Source organism: Hydractinia symbiolongicarpus, chromosome 11, assembly GCF_029227915.1.
Source record: "Hydractinia symbiolongicarpus strain clone_291-10 chromosome 11, HSymV2.1, whole genome shotgun sequence".
Taxonomy (NCBI): domain Eukaryota; kingdom Metazoa; phylum Cnidaria; class Hydrozoa; order Anthoathecata; family Hydractiniidae; genus Hydractinia; species Hydractinia symbiolongicarpus.
In genome coordinates, this window is record NC_079885.1 from 26,438,028 (window position 1) to 26,455,557 (window position 17,530).

At 32.5% G+C, this 17,530-nt stretch overlaps 3 protein-coding genes across 3 annotated transcripts in view; all 3 read right to left on the minus strand.

The window, feature by feature from the left end:
* LOC130614608 (hydrocephalus-inducing protein-like) overlaps positions 1–3,469 on the minus strand; it is a 53,799-nt gene extending 50,330 nt beyond the window's left edge. Inside the window, exon 1 of the mRNA XM_057436044.1 lies at positions 3,251–3,469. Coding sequence (XP_057292027.1) covers positions 3,251–3,328 — 78 coding nt within the window. The 5' untranslated portion in view covers positions 3,329–3,469. The remainder of the gene's footprint in view (positions 1–3,250) is intronic.
* Positions 3,470–5,010: 1,541 nt separating this feature from the next.
* Positions 5,011–10,318, minus strand: LOC130614618 (uncharacterized). Its single transcript, XM_057436053.1, has 6 exons — positions 10,162–10,318; positions 9,869–9,949; positions 9,618–9,644; positions 7,305–7,465; positions 6,395–6,432; positions 5,011–6,078 (listed from the first exon to the last, which is right to left on the minus strand). The coding sequence occupies exons 1-6, from the start codon at positions 10,205–10,207 to the stop codon at positions 5,898–5,900; spliced, it is 534 nt and encodes a 177-aa protein (XP_057292036.1). The 5' UTR covers positions 10,208–10,318; the 3' UTR covers positions 5,011–5,897.
* Positions 10,319–12,045: 1,727 nt separating this feature from the next.
* LOC130614616 (uncharacterized) overlaps positions 12,046–17,530 on the minus strand; it is a 28,433-nt gene continuing 22,948 nt past the window's right edge. Inside the window, exons 6-7 of the mRNA XM_057436051.1 lie at positions 13,002–13,030; positions 12,046–12,272 (exon numbers count right to left, since the gene is read on the minus strand). Coding sequence (XP_057292034.1) covers positions 12,108–12,272; positions 13,002–13,030 — 194 coding nt within the window. The 3' untranslated portion in view covers positions 12,046–12,107. The remainder of the gene's footprint in view (positions 12,273–13,001; positions 13,031–17,530) is intronic.

Sequence of the window (17,530 nt, forward strand, 5' to 3'; positions counted from 1 at the left end):
GTCTTGATGATGGAGATATATCACAGCCTCCTAAAACATCATTAATTACTCCCATATTAAAAGGTGGAATGAATTACAGGAAAAAATCTGTGAAATATGACTGTGAAAATAAACTGTGGCAGCCAAAGCGATGTTTATATTGTTTATATGGATTAACTGATGCTCCTCGAGAATGGTACAATCCTGTACAAGAGGCATTGATGAATCTGGTTGTGAATTTGAGCATGTTTATTTTTGTGGTTTGATGAAAGGGAATTTACTGATTGGGGTAATTGTGATGCTTTTGTGTATCGTAGCACATGTTTATGGCACACGAAAGTGAAGGATGTATTAAAAAACATATTCAAAATCAGTTAACATGAAGAAGACTGTTTTAAATATCTTAGTTTGGATGTGAGAGAGACAGGTGATTCAATATATGTTAATCAAGATCAATATGTGTAGAGAATGAAAGAGATTGAAGCTGAGAGTGACAGAAAAGCAATACGTGACCCTCCACTTACTGAAAAAAAATTTCTCCCTTTGAGGTCAATTGCTTTGCACAACCTCTCAGACACGCCAAGATGGTGCTTATGGAAGCTTTAGGTCTGCTAACTAATTGCGGTGAAACCCAAGGAGAGTGGTTGGTGTTCACTGTAAAAAATAAAAATGTGGCTTTGATTGAGTGGATGTCAAGAAAGTTTGCAAGATATACGAAATCCCCACTAGCTTCAGAGGCTTCTACAATGGCTGATGCTGCTGATGTTGGTTGAATACATGCTTATCTGCTAAAAGAATTTTTTAATTTACCACATACACCCAAAGTTGTCTGTTACATGGACAGCAAGTCATTAAAGGATCACCTTGGTAGTGTTATACAAGATCCAAGACTGCGAGCTGATGCTGGACAATTGAGGAAAATGGTAGAAGAGCATAAAGTTATTTACTAGCTTCCTGGCAAGAGGCAGCTTGCAGACTGCTTAACCATGGTACATTTACAAGACAGTTACTCGATGTACTTGAAGGTAGTTGTTGCGTCCTTCTGCTTCCATTAAGAGAAGATGTAAATAGTTTCAGACTGTTCCTTAATTAATGAAATCTTGATCATGAAGAATGTTGCCTTACTGTTACTGATAAAATTTTGATATTTATCAAAAACTGTTCCAGATTGTTGCTTTACTTTACTGAAAAAAAATTCATAATAAAGGAAAAAAACTGTAAAGAGAAACTGTTGTTTTGGTACTCTTTACTAAATATCAACATTCACATTGATCACCTCCGTGCTCCATATTAATTGTGAAAGTATGGTCGAAAACAAATGAAGAAATGGTGAATGGTAAACCGTTGCTATTTTTGTTCTTTTAGAGTACTAAGTATAATTAGCTTGTGCTTCATTCTATTTGTGAAGTACCAAAGAGAGACCATACTGGTAAGCATTTCATATATTTTTACATTTTGGAATCCAGTGAAAATGCGATGTGATTTTTTGGATTTCGTCAAAGCTTTTGAAAAAGTTGAATTTGATATTGTGCTGAATAAAATAAAAGGTTGTAAAAAAACAATTGTATTTTCACTTTATGCATGTAAATATGCAGAAGCTGAGAGCATCCTCACTGCCTTTGCATGGTGCAAAATTATTTAATTACTTACCAAAGGTAAGAAATAAAATGTATAGTGAGGGAGGGTAGTTATCAGGTTAAATATTACGCCCTTAATTTACAAAATGGAAGTAGAATTCAGCTGTAGCTAGCTCTAAGCACATTTACATTTCCATAATTGTTAATTAAATATATAATACAAACTCAAGTATTTAACTGATAACTACAAATAATGCTTTATGCTCCAATGTCAAGGTTCAATCCAATTGACCTAGACAATTTAATTAGGCCAAGTTGTATGGCTAAACTTATTTCAGTGTGCTTTATTAACTTGCTTACAATGGAAAACACGTTTTTTATTTTTTAGATGTAAACAATAAGTAGATAACATCTTCTGAATACTTGTGTTCTTTTAAGCTACAGCCTATCACTAACTAAAATCATTCAGGCTACAGAAATACTGTGGTGTCGTTCGATCCGTAATAAAATTGTATATTGTATTAAAAAGAAGTCCAGAAGTTCTTTCTCCCACATGACACAGCAGACAATAAGTCAGTCCTCTGTGAAGAATCTAACAATACAGCCAAAATATATAGGAGGTATAGTTTTGCTTTATGTTAAACTGTGCCTGTGACAAGCATTTTTGAAGCATGTCATCGGCGACTTCTGCAATATACAACCTTTCAGTACCTGTTGTAAAAGGTTATTGGTGTAAAATATTTATAAGAAAGTTATTGTGTTCTTTTAAGAGCTTAGTTGTATTATTTACGTATGATGCAGTTGTTGGTATATGCCTAACAGTGTAATAATTTTCCTTACAGGCATAATAAGTAATTAATTTTGTGGCTAATTGTTACGCTCAATAAATGGCGAAAAATTGCAGAACAAGGCAGTGAGGAACTAACAATTCTTTTTACTTTTAAGATGGTACCATAGCCTTTACGAAATCATAACAAAGGCTTTTAAGTCGATTGTGCTGGGCAGAAAAATAAAGTTTTGTGAGATGGTGCAATAATTACCCTACCTTACTATAATGTTCTAGTGTTTAAGAAGCTGTTGGACAGTTTTCTGTCTAAAATTATGGAGTATCCCTATAGCATATTATTATCCTGAAGTAATTATTTTCTAGCCTGAAAGTTGATGTGTTATATTTTTTACCAGGACCGAATTTTCGTAAATAAGCAACTAAGCTAGGCAGGTAGAAATTTTTGTGGGTTAGCTAAATTACCACAAAAACATTGAGTGCTTAATTAGTTAAGACTTGGAGACACAAACAATTGTTATGTGAATGCAGTTTGTTGCGTTTTCTTCCTTTTAAAAAGAATGGACCTTATAGCCTACAATTTCTCATGCGCAATGCAACAAAATTATGACAAAAAAATGTTGCAGAAACATTCACTGCAACAAAATAAACTGCAGCAGGTCATTTTGTGAAGTTTGCGCAGTGTAACCACACTTTATTTGCAACATTTTTATTATCAAACAATCAACTAGTTTAAAAAAATTTTCCCAACAAGGGTTTTTGCATTTGCAAAAGATTTGTTTTAAGATGGCAGAAATTAATTTATTGTAAACAAAATTTTCTTTATTATTATTAGCTTTTATTATTTCGATAAATATAATTTTCGTTAAAAAAACTGTGTAACTAGGATAGACAGGAAGATAGGGGATACCTTATCTTCATCAACATTTCCTTTAACTAATTTAGGATTTCGTGGAGCCACAACTCTCGATCTGTTTTTGCTTGGCATTGCGATTTTGTTTGTATGTATACTTGTCACATTCTACTTTAGCTTAGTTAGTTAGCTAGCTAGTATTGCTTTCCACCTCTGCTCTTGTAGTAAGTACTTTGTCGCGAAATTTTCCATGTTTTTTCAGAAGTCGACTGCGATTTTTAAATATGGCTACCACTTTCGCTTTTGTTTGTTATGGTTACAGTATAAACAGGAATTACTTAGGGCAAGGACGATATATACGAATTTTACGTGCCTCCTGTCCTCCGCCAAGAATGTTGAAGTTTTGATAAAAAACATTTTTAATTTTTTATAAATGATATTCAACTGCTGTTGCTCTTTTCCTGTCATTATGATCTGTTGCAACACGCCTGTTTATCGCTGCAATCCGATGTGGAATTTTCTAAAAGCTAGTAGCAGAAAAGAGACAGTTCTTTTTACTTTTTTTACACAAGCAAATTTCGACGTAGTTTTTTGTAAGTCCTATCTGTTTCTCACCTTTTTTGAATAAAAGATATATAATATGTTTACAATATATATTTCTTAGGGGTTTTTTTTCTCTTCACAAACCAGCTCCATTCCATTATACTGCAACACCCAAGAGCCAACCCAAGAAGTTTATCCTCATAAAAAAAACGCTACAGGCCCTGGGATCGAGGTTGCCTAAGAGCAGGTTATTGAAGCAGTCCAGACAATTTTGGAACCTTGTAGAGGACACTATTTTGAGGTCCCGATGGCATCCGCTATAAAAATAGATTTCACTGAATTTTTTGAACAAACGAACGCTAGATTGATTTTCCTGGTAAAGTATTTTTGTTGGCAACCTCATTCCTAGGGAATATTGTTTTATTGTATAGATTTGATAGTATCCTGTGATAACCTTGGACAAAGAGAACCCTGGGGACGAAGATGCCCTAAAGAGAAGTTAAAAAACTTTTGGTTTAAAAAAGGTTTTAACATTTTCTTTACGTAAGATGCTGGCACCATTTTAATTAAATTACGAACAGCAACTTTGCGAGTACAGTGGATTAATTTTCGCGGATAACGTTTTTTTTTTAATTTTTGCGGACTCCACATGATGAAAAATTAAATAAAAATAAAATTTAGCTAATAAATAGAATACAATTTTTTTTAAAACCATGCAAATCATACAAATGTTTTTAACATAAAAAGTTGTCAAGGGCGTTGCTATCTTCAATACATTTAGTTCGTATTCTGCTTCTGAAGTCGCCATCGTTACATCTTCACGATACCTTGTTTTCAGCACCTTTTTGACTCAAGCTTGATTTACAATGTTTATTACACTATTTCGTGAACGACCCTAATTAAATATTCTGCGTGAGCTTCATTTCGCAAATTTCCAAAAAAACGCGAAATTTAATTCCCGCGAAATAAAATCCACTTAAAGTGTGTAAATTTTCCATTCAAATTCGTTCAAAGAGGGTTGTTGCAAACCTCGTTCTCAGTGCTTTTTGTCTCTCACTGGCGCTACGCTTATTAACAGTTGTGATATCGTCTCATATACGCAGAGACAACAGGTCCTGGGATCAAGGCTGGGGTTCTTTCCCTTTTTCACATTGAGGCCAGCGGCAAGGTCAAAAGAAAGTTTAAAATCAGGCAACAATTTCTGGCAAAGTATTTGTTTAGAGCGAGTATTAAAGACGAGTTTGCGTAGCTATATGTATTCAAGCGAAGCAAAATGTAGCTTCTCCCCATATTCATCTTCACTGATAAATGTACATTGGCGAAAATAGCTACACGAAATCGAAATTGTGGGAAATTATATAAAAATACATCAAATTTTCATTAAATAATAGCAAAAATATATTCTAAGTGTCTTAAAAAAACTACAAGTATAATATTATCCATTAAAATAAATCTCAAAAGATCTCAGTAAACTCGAGGTGGGTCAACAATCTTTCTATGACCTTTCAATCCATGACCTTTTAATCCCTGAAATTGAGTTGGATAAATCGTTTGTTTTTTTAGTTAAAACGATTTAACTTTGTCAACACAACTATCACAGGGGACTACTCTGTTGCTCGAACTTGGTTAATAACTTTAAAAAGGACTAGGTATCAAGTTCTAACTCGCCGCTGTTGACACAACGGTAAATTATCAAATTAGTAACTTCGTCACCATATCCAATGATTGAATTAGTAGTATTACTCGTGTGTACTAAAATGTGGTTAGCGGTAAAAATGTGTCATTTTAAAACTAATTCTTTCAATATTTATAAATAATTTGAAAAATGCAGTTAAAACTTGTGACAATATAAACAACGGTGGATGCCGTACTAATGGTGAAAACCGTAACAACGGTGGAGACCGTAACAACGGTGAAGATCATATAAACAACGGTGGAAAACGTAACAACGGTAAAGACCGCAACAACGGTGGAGAACGTAACAGCGTTGGAGACATTTTAGCCGGCTTCAGACGGCTATAATATCAATGTTTAACGCATATGACTTCATGTATATAATATGTATCGTAGCTGTGGCACAGTCTCAAAGTAGCTGATAAGAATTCGATTAACAACAAACATTCGAAATGAACATCGGTGTACAGTGTGTGTTATTGGTACGTTAGATTTCGAAAGAAAGCGTGCTCTTTCCTAAAGATACAATTGAGTCTTGCGTATTAACGACAACTTGTGACTTAGGTCGCGTGTTGCTTTTCTTAGACGATTCTCGTTTGATGGGCGTACTTGGTGGCTCATGTTTACGTTCTAGTTGTGGAGAGTGCTGAATATCCTCAGGTCGCAATCTAAACGAAATAAAAATATTCTAAATGTTATGCTATGCACAAGTAAAAGTTGTATTCCCATAGAATTCATATTGTCATGTGTGGACGCATTTAATTTGCTATCCCAACATGCAGCGCTGTTACAAAAGTTATCGATGTTAACACACAATCATAGCAGTAGCAGAAATTTACCTGTTCTTTTTTGTTTAAGAAAGCAATGTCTGCGTTTTTAAAGTCTAAGAAAGCATGTCGTTATAAGTTGCGACGATTAACGCTAAAAGAGTTTTTGTTTTTTTTATTTTGCGCATAAAAATATTACGTGGGGATGTAGACATACCGGTGTTCATGTTTCTTCTTCTTCCTCAAGAATGACATCTAAGAAAAAAAATATTTTGGAATATTTTAATTATATTTAAAACATAGAAAACTTTCTTTGTAACGACTACAAAGTTACTTTTTGCGAATAACAGATTTGTAGAAATTTCTCTATTTACCCATTGACGCAAAAAATTCTGTCTTTCAAAAAGTTAATATTTTCAGGCTGATTTTCAAAAGTCGTGTATATTTTGCTATTTTTGAACATTCTCGTCCCCAGACTTTGTTTCCTGATGCGAGGTTTTTGGAGTTGTGTTATTGTTCAAGACAAAAAAAGGATAACAAAAATAGGGTGAACCGTGGAGGATATAGGAAATCCAAAACCCATAGACTTGTTTTTAAGGAAAAAACAAAGCATATGTACTATTTCTGAATGTTTAAAACAGTAACGACAATAAAAATCATTGTTCTTTATTTCTCTACAGAAAACAATTTAAACAGCAGTTTCATGATCTCGTCATTTGTCTTATTATTCCTTGCATAAAAATATGTACGGTAATTAGAATGTGTGCTAATTCTTTTTGTATGCTTTTTAGAAAGTTTTCTTAGTTTTTTTACTTTTTATAATCATTTTGGATTCTATTCTCCCTTATGATTCAGTAGGAAGTGCATGGCCAGTGCAGTAGGAAGCAAATTTGTTGGGGGCTGAAATTTAGTGTCTCCACAAAGGCAAACCACAGTTTTTTTAGACAGACAGATTTCGACAATTAGAACCTCTAGATTGCCGGAAAATGCGTTGAAATTCAAGCAAGTCGGTACAATGGATTGGTTTTAAAGGGCGAGCAAACGATGTTATTATGAAGCACCCCCCTCACTTCTTCGATCCCCACGTCACTGCTTTGTAAACAAACAATATGAAATCTTGAGCTTACAGATCGCTGTGCACTCGCTCCTAGTGACTTTAAATGTTTTCTTGCAACCTCAGGTGTGCTTGATGGACTTATCTCTCCATCAGAAGATGCTGCCGACAATGAGCGAAATTTACGGCTCGGCGGTGCGAGAGTGACACGAAAATCCATCGTAGAATCCGGTTCTAGAAAAGGAAAAAGTCATTTCTTATAAAATCAAACGTTTCTATTAAATAATTCTGATTGGCTTGTCGTTCTGAAGTAGAAGGTAGTTATAAAATGTGACAATGCTTTTCAATAAAAATTTTTATTTCCAATGTTTCACAATTAAATAATATTATGTATCGTAATAAGACTTTTATAATAACAAGTTTAAATTTAAAATTACGACGTACTTAAGCTAAAACACAAAACAAAAGGGTAAGGGTTTAGAAGCTTATTTTATAATTCGTTGATTTATAATTAAAAGAAAAAGCATACTCCTATTTCCAAAAAAATGACCTAAAAACAGGAAATGATCAAAAAACCAGGTAACGTCATAGGAGATTACAAATAATTAAATAACGGTTAAAAACACCAATTAAAAACATCATTAAATCACAATACAAAAATGCTTCACTTCGACAGAGAATTAATTTCAGGCGACAGTTACGAATTCAAATTTGTTGAATTCATGTAAATGCGTCATCAAATATTATTTTTATCACAACAAAACAAAACTTTTTGCGTTTCTATTCTTTACATGCTCAATTGATAAATTTTTATTGGTAACAACAAATAATGTTACGCAAATTAATACTTATCGACATAAAATTGTTACTATCGCCTGAAAAATTTTCTCGTGGCAGAACAGTCTTACTTCTCTTCACTTATTACCGTAGAACTAACCAATGGTAAGTTGGACTTACATCGTTTATTAGGGTGTGACTACAAAAACTGCGTAAATTTTGGTCAGCATTTGTTTTCGACATTTTAAGGTCAAAGGGGTAGCACAGCCGTTGTTATGACAGTGTAGATAAGGATATTCTGTTCGGTAAATTATCATCATGTGTAACGCATCTTAGGGCTAGTCAAAGTGGATGTGATGTAGAGAAGCGAACAAATTAAAAATTACATATAGGCTTTTTCTTTAGTTCTCTTTTAAAAGAGAAGGGGAGAACTTACAGAAGTGATCTCTTTCGACCTTCATAATTAACTAAGTTTCTCATCAAATATTAAACTTCTAAGGATCCAGTCTGTCAGCTGACATTTACTGTATTTGATCAGAAATATAAAGCACATGTCAAAGAGACAACACCTATATGATACGCATCTAAAATCTCATTTTTTACACAAATATAATAACACGTATAATAATAATGATAATAAAAATCAAGTCAGTAAAAAGGTCATATAAATAAAAACTATTTTTTGTATTAATTTAAAACGAACGGTAAATGCCTTAATCTATAACACAATACGAATCATGATCATCGTGAGCCTTACAATGCTTAGTGAAAACCAGCTTTTAAGTCAAATCGAAAAAACACACACATAACTAGATCCTACTACACACCAAAGGACTTGTTTTACGAATAACACTTATGATAATGGTTTTTATATAGCTAATAAATTCTTTAATATATAAATTTCACTCTTCGCATTAAAAATGTTTTACAGATAAAAATAAAAAATTAAAAATATAATAAACAAAAGTAAGAAGAATTGAAGACAGGACAACACCATACTACAGAAAGTTGACATCAACTGGGAGTTTACTGCATGTTTACCAGCCAAACAAAAACACGTGATTCAAAGGAGTGTCGACCACGTGATAAAGACAAACATTGCAGGTGGAAAAGTTATTACGACACTGATTCCTGTCGTGAAGGCTTTGACATACGCCTTCCGCGCGGTGATGGCATTTTTAAACTGATGGGCTGGTGCTGCAAAGAAGCTTTACGTTCCACTATAGCATCAGACATTATCCAGTCAGGTTCTATAGCGAAACAAATGTCATAATCACAAAAATGACCCTCATCATGCAGTAAACTCCCATCAACGAAAGAAATGCGTGTAAAGCAAAGAAGATATGGTTTCAGAAAGAAAGATGGCGGATTCACAACATGACAACCAGATTTTTTACTTTTAAATTTTCATTACCTTCAATTTTTCTTCCATACATCCAGGGAGTTTACTGATCAAAACAAACATGGTAGACTAGCTACATCAATACTTGCAAAATAAGAAAACAACTCTACATACGCTGCTAACTTCAACTCTAAATTTTGACACTAAACGCTAGAGAAAAATACACCACTGCGTTGATATATAGAATAAGAAAAAAAATTCACTCACCAAGTATTAGCGATCTTCCCAATTTCCCTAAAAATAAAAAAATACAAAGTAATCATCAACATAGTTGCAGGGTGGCGACAGACATTAGGATAAAACCCGACTTTTTCGTGATTTTTTAAAAACATTTCATGGTCACTGAGCTAAGTAAAATGGTTCGCAGGTTTAGAAAAAAGAATCATGAGTGCATAGAGTTTGACTTTATATCTCATTCAGATTGGTATAAAGCACAACTACAACCAACAAGTTCTTACTCTGGACATCAGCCGCTACTGTTTCTCTGACGACATCTTTAGGTTTTCTTCCACTGTGATCACGTGCGTGAATACTTGCACCTAAGATACGACAAGTTGTGGATATTGTTAGCAATAAGCCAGTGAGAAAATAAACGACAGACATTTTAACACCTAATAATTTTAGCACGAAGAAAATACGTTCAACTAGCCATTACAGGAGTAACAAGAAAGATTCCTAAATTTGTTTTTTGTGTTTTTGTTGTGGCTAAACTATTAATACAAGAGATCTCTTTTAACATTTTAAAACATACCGTGAAGTTCGATCAGTTGGGTGATAACTTGATCTTTACCACTCATAGCAGCTATATGAAGTGGTGTATATCCCTAAAAATAAATTTTAAATACACAATACACTTTGCTATACAAATAACATGCTATGCCATTTGATCATCATAACGTTATTTGAGTTGCGTGCCCCATTGAAACTACCTGTGACTATATGTAAGTGTTGTGATGTAAAAAGGCTTGGATCAAATACTATAATGGTAGATCAGAAAACATATAGACAAATTCTCTTACCCCCTAATCATTGAAACAGCACATAAAGAGAAAATAATTAAAAATTTAGATCAACGACTTTTGCCAACATTAAGTACATTTTATTGTCTTTGAAAAGACAAAATAACAAAAAATGAAAGTACAAAATAAAAACAAAAAACTTACATGCTGTTTCCAAAGTGAACATAAAAGAGAAAAAATATAATGAAATATAATAATTAAATATTACTCTAAAAGAAATACAGTTAGCTTGATCAATATATTCAACGAAATTGACATCATTAAAAAATCCCAACGCTACACAAACATAACATTTAGTGTTGCAGTTAATAGTCTGAAGCTTGATGTGGTGTTGCAATTAAACAGAATGTTTGGCGATAGAGATATCTCATTGTAGTAAGAAACGGTTTGGAACATTTAATCCTTACCGATTTTGATTGAAAATCAGCACCAGCACCTCCAATGAACCTCACCATGTCAGCTCGTCCAAGTTTTGCAGCCCAATGAAGTGCAGTCTAAAAGTTCACAACAAAATAAAACAGTTACAATAACGGCTTCACTTTACTTTAAATGAAACTTTGAAAAAGATTACGAAAAATACTTACATACTGAATATGCCAATGAGAGCAAAACATAAAATAAAATATATAATATATATTAGGCAAAATATATAATGAAAATAGTTCCTCAAAAATTATTACTTAAGTCTAGTACCAAGTAAAAGGTGACAAATTTAATGCATAGCATTAACATGTAGCTCTGGCACAAAATAATTTTTAGTTGTGTACGACGCTCTTCTTAACCCTATGTGCTTTATCTGGGAGCAAATTCAACTCCTCTACCATTTTAAACAACTGTTTGTTGCTATGTTAAACACCTACGGTACTTGATATTTCTTAATTTTACACTAACCGTTATGTCAGTGGGATAGTTCTGTTTTGAAAAATTCTTATATAGCTACTAAAGATTAAGGCAAAAAAGTGGTTTGAATAGACTTTTAAATAAATATTAACGACTGTTTATTTTTGTATATCTATTTCACTATTTACTTTGCATCAAACACATTATTTTGCTTTAACAGACATCTCCATTTGTTTACTTTTTCTTTGAAAAGCATTCTTTTATACAACTTGGAACTTGAAAATTCAAAATGAGTTTGATATTAGTTTAGAACCCTTAACTTCTTCATTTAATATGCAGATAGAATGAAAATGATTTATTTATGATGAGCTAGTTCTGAACTCAGAAGAAAAACCTTCATTCTTAAAACCTCCTTGTTAAGTTGCATTAAGCCTTAATGCAATGGTGTCAAGCCGAAGGCATTTGGTAACCGTCAATACTGTATTTAGCTATGCATTTTCGTTAAAGCAGATGTTAAACTTCACACCATGGCGTTAAGCTTAGCATATCTTGTTGGGTACTAGACTTAAACAACTCCCGGAAGAATGCAGAACAAGCAAATAACAAACTTATTAATGTGTTGTGATAATTTAATTTTAATCAACTGAAAAGGCATATTCATTATACAAAATTTGTATGATGGAACTTCTACGCATTCCTTTTATTCCAAACAGAACACTATCAAAGCACAAAATACAAAGGATAAGTAAATGAATTTAATACTTACACCCTGTGAAGAAGAGCATACCAATATCGTGATCATATTGTGGCAGCAGACAAGAAAAAATATATATAAGCATTAAAATTTAGAATTATTCAAATAATTAATTACTAAAAATAAGCTACTCACCATTACAAAATCCTTTTTCCTCGCTAACTCTGGATGCTTTTCCAGTAACTTTTTTAATGCGTCAATTTTTCCATGAGCTGCAGCTAGCATCCATTCTTTTTCTTCTGGTAAAACCTATAAAAAACAGATTCAAAAGAATAAAATTTATTTTGAATTTTTTTTTTTCCTACATAAATTATTCTTGTGAAGCTACCCACACAACTGAGAAAATTTATATAAACATTTTAAAAAAATGAATTTAAAATGTATATTACCATTTTGGTACAACTATATATTTAATATGTTTTCAAAAAATGTTATGTTATTCACAGCACAGTCAAGCAAAACATCAATTCACTTAGTTGATACATGTAACTTATCATCTTTTGTTTCTATTCGAAAACATGTAATTAGGAAACAATTCAACCTTTCAATAGGAAGTTCTTGTTAAAATTATAAACAAAACCAGGATCAATTATTTTTTAATTGTCTTGTAAGATGAGAAGAAAATTTTGATTTATAGTGAGGTTTTCTAAAACATAATTTTTCATACTGGGTTGCGTGTTGATTAAAACTATGTAAGTTGCATGTTTTTATAAGTTTTATTAAGAACAATTTTTATGCAGAATTATTTAAATTGTTGTTTTGCCTACTAACTTAGGCTCTGAAATGTTAACAAAGGTAGTCATCAAGACAGAACAGAATTCCTGGCATCTAAAATGCAATTTTGTATATCTGTAATAGCTCTAGAGTTGTGTCAAAAATCAATAAAATTTTTATTTAAACTACGATGGGAATAGTAGAAAGAGTGGTCAATATGCTCCCTCTCTCTGCTTCAAGAATTCACACAAAATTCACACTAACCACAGCACCATCATTCAAACCAATTTCATCTAAAAAAAATTAAGTATATTTTTTATGTTAAGCAAAATGGGAAAATATTATAATAACCGATGAAAAAGTAGATCAAATAAATACAATAAGAACAACAACAACAACAACAACAACAACAATACAAGCGCGAAGGCACTTACCGGGACATAATGTGTGATGTGTTTTTCAAACACATAGCGGGACACATCTTCTGTATGAGATATCTTAAATAACTATACAGTGGGCTGTTCGCAATTACGAACAAAACCAGTTTTCGGCATAAAGAATGATAAAACATGTAGCTATAGCGTGTCCCGCTATGTTTCTTACAGGTAATTGTTGTTATCACATGTCCCGCTATTTTTTGACCCAAAATTTTGTTGCTATTTTAGATACGACTATTTTTATTGAACTGTCTTTACTGGCTAATTTAAATTTTATAACCTACCAAATTGTAAACCTAGAGGGAATAACCCTCGTTTTATTCCAGGTTTCGTCTTTAAAAAGTAGAGTTGCATGTTAAATCCTCGATAATAATACTAAATTTTCGATTATAACACTAATTGACTTTCGACGACTGCTACGGAAGGCGGAATTATTAAAATCGCCTAGAGGGAGATAGACAGAGACAGCGCAGTAAGGCTGGACATACGGGGCTGTGACATATAGGCTAAAGCAGTTGTAAGGACCCTGGCCATTCTTATTACTTTTTTTTGATTTTTTCGTTATTACCTGACTAGCCAATATAGATGCAGGTTTTAAATAATCTGATCTTCACGACCTTCTAGTATATCCCGTTCCTTGACCAAATCATAGTCCCTTTGGACTATGACGAAAAGCACTTTGAATTATGACTGAATTGAATAGTCCTTTTGCTGTGCCTGTCGGAAATTTCTTTTGGGGTTAGCTTGCTGGTGTTTATATTATAGTATACTTGATATGATGTTAGCTGGTAAAAATAGTGTACTTTGAATGAGAATTATCAGGCAAGAATTATTGTATTTTGATTAACTAGCTGGCGTTTTTTAGCTGATCTGCACATGTCTTTGTCTAGTTACCAAGCTATAGAATAGTTAGAGTTACCAGCAAAGTTAGGTTAGTTGGGTTAATAGTTGGCCAACTGGACGTAGGTAGCTACCCCCTTTTTATTTTGTTTTACAAGTGTTTTAATTATCCATTTGGGCACTTTGTCAAACCTGCTTGGCAAATTCCTAAATCACTTGTCCCTAGCTACACTTAACCTCATCATATAGTAGCTACTAGACATATTTCATCATGACACGGTGCTGTTTATATTTTCAGACCTCAAACGCAAATTGGCAGGTTAAAAAATTCAGGCGGTAAACCATAGTACACTAGTCCGTTTTAAACTTTATTTCCAAGATTTGTGATTGGCCACTTATATACTATGTTGTAATGTTATAATGGCATATATATTACCTTAACACGTTGACTCTGAAACACGTACATATATGCTTTTCTGTAAGCTGATAAAATCCAGACCACATATATATATAGGGTTAGCCTTTCTAATTCACGTCGACACTCTGCAATTGGCCGCGGCTAATGCCGAGGTGTTAACAAAAATACTTGATTCACGTCGATATTTATTCGCCATTTATTATTTATTGCAGTTGGATGTGACTTAAATCTACGAAAGTTTTATTTTTAATTTCTAATAAATTTATCTTTGAATTTATCTGGTATTCGTGTATAGAGTAGCATATTATCACAGACATGATATAAATTGCCGACGTAAAACACAAGTTTGCCAACTTAAAGCAGGCAAATGGTAGTTCATGTTGCCATTTTTTCGCCGACAGAAAATAAATTAAATTAGAAAGATTGACGTTTGACTTTATATATTTAGGGTTTGTTTTGGTACACGTTTTTTTATAAGAACCCAGTTTATAAGAACGTTTAGGCTGAGATTTTGCCAAAAATTAAGAGCACATTACGTACTCAACCTGAATACCTTCATAGACTATAAGAACAAAATAATGAGTCTACAATTGCTAAATATATTACAATTAAGGAACACTTGACGCCGAAAAAGTGTAAAAATAAAAACATAAGCATCTGCTGAAATTTAGACGTTCTTATAAAAAAACGTGACCCTATTAAAATAAAAGCAGGTTTAAACTTGGACGAAAATATATTTAAAGGAGTATAAGTAAAAAATCAAATATTTTTTAAAGTAATCATAATTTTTGTATTAGTCTTTCTTGCTTGTGAAATATGTTGTAAACACTATATACTTTTCTGTCTTGATGGTTTTAAATTGGATGGAGGGATGAATAAGGGATAAATATGCTGTGTATGGACAAACCTCCCAGGCAAAAAATACACTTATTGCCCTTTAGAGTTTCAATAAATATTGATTCATGTGAACAGGGGGCTTCTCCAACCACCGTCCCTGGCAAATACTCTTGAAAATATGTCCATTGTCAACTTTTACAGATATAAAAAAAGTATGAGAACAAAAGAGTGTTGAATAAAAAAGGGTGGAAATTATGTGTGAATCGCATTAATTATTTCGCACAAACATCCCAAAATGGCAATTTGTAATAATAAGTTTCACGCTACGCAAAAGATTGACACTAACGCAAATTGAATTAAATACTGTAAAATATCCTATTAAAACCAAATTTTACTATTCCTATCAATGTTTTACTCAAAATGATAAAATAATTATATCTGGTACATAATTACTTTATCTTATAATTATCTTGTTAAATAAAGAATTATATACGTTCTACATCACATAAAGTATTGTTTTGTCTCTTTTTCATGAATGCTCTCTTTAAATCATTAAAAAGACAATAATAAAATAAAATGGTGTTAACTCAGTTTTTGCTACATTTGTATTATTGTTACTCATTTGTTGAATGTTTTTTCTTTTTTAGATTAGCCTTTATCAAAACATCCACTGTCGGCATTTTCAAAAAATTGAGCGAAAAAGTATGAATAACGCCTAAATACTGAAACATTCAATAAAATTTTTCAGAAGTTCAATTTTAAATAAAAAGATTTGTATATATCATAGAATTTCCAAATTTTGTAGATCAATCTCGAAGACATCGACTTAAAGCTTCTTTCTTTTAAATTTAAAATGTTTTTATTTTTTACTTTAGACATTATTGTTATACGAACATTGAAATGGAAGAAAGGTTTGTAATGTTCTTAACGTTTTCAAAATGCAGCCTATAAATGTTGTTGAGACGTTCTTAATTTACCGTAAATGATGAATAAGCGGGCAGAGAGCTTATTTAATTTCGGCCATTAAAGGGGCGCTTAATTACACAGGAGCGCTTATTTAGCAGGAAGCGAGGTTTCTGTAATTCAGGGTATTATCGTAATTCGGTGATAATTGCTACATAGGTGTAGTACTTGGATTTACATTTTGGTTATATTTTTACTAAAAAATAATTGTAGTCGAGCTTCATAAAGCCTTTTAATAATCTTAATTTGGGCATTTATGTTCTTATATACTTTGTCTTGGGAAGCCTAAAAAATAATTTCGAACGTAAAAAATGTCGCCCACCATTGTCAGGTGATTAAGAGAAATTCACACTAAAAACGCAGTTTCTTGCAGCCCGGCACATTGCTGCATGATTTTTGCGTTTTTTTTTTTGCCACATTGGATTTTTATTTTTGTATACAATAGAAAAAATCACGTTATTTCAGAATATCTATATCCGTGTTCTAAACACCTTTGACGTCGAGACCTTATCGTTAATGTCTATTTCAGTGATCATAACGCAGTCAAGCTAAAACTTCTGTAACATAGATGTTTACAAAACCTTCTAAAAGGGTTACTTCAAATGGATTTTGTCCTTAGAACGAAATATATTTATTGGGCTTACTTTATTGTTGTTTTTTTAAACTTACTAGACTTTGTTCCAGATAACAGGCATCGCGATTTTGGTTTCTGAGGATAGCCTCACACTGTACGTTATATTTTACTCTCATATTTATATCACTGCTGATAGCTGAAATCTTCAAGATATATCATTTTCATAACAGTGATTGATTGAGATAAACAAGGTCTTAAACTTGATTATCCAAATAAACAAAGTCAATATTTCTTTCAAAATAGCGATCAATTACAAAAATACATGCCATTTTGTTAGGTTTTGAAATTTGTTTACCTTTTTACTTCATAAAAATGGCAAAAACGTGGTTTACTTCATGAAACTTTGCAAGTAGTAAGTTATACCATTCCTGATTAATTTAAGAAAAAAATGAGAAAATGTGGTTTACTTAAAGAGGTAATATTCTGTGGCAAACATAAGGTAAAATTTGTGGTATACCTAAAACCATATTAATTTGCCTATTTCGTCGACTGTTTTTTTAATAGACTGCATTCATTCCGTTAACAGCTGTTTTGTACGACGTTTATACTGTTATTTTACCCTATTCTCGGTTGTGGAAGGATGCCTGTTTCATTGTGTTTCAAAGTTAACGGCGCACGTAAACGGAATTAATGCACAAACAGCTAAGCCTTTGAAAGATAGATT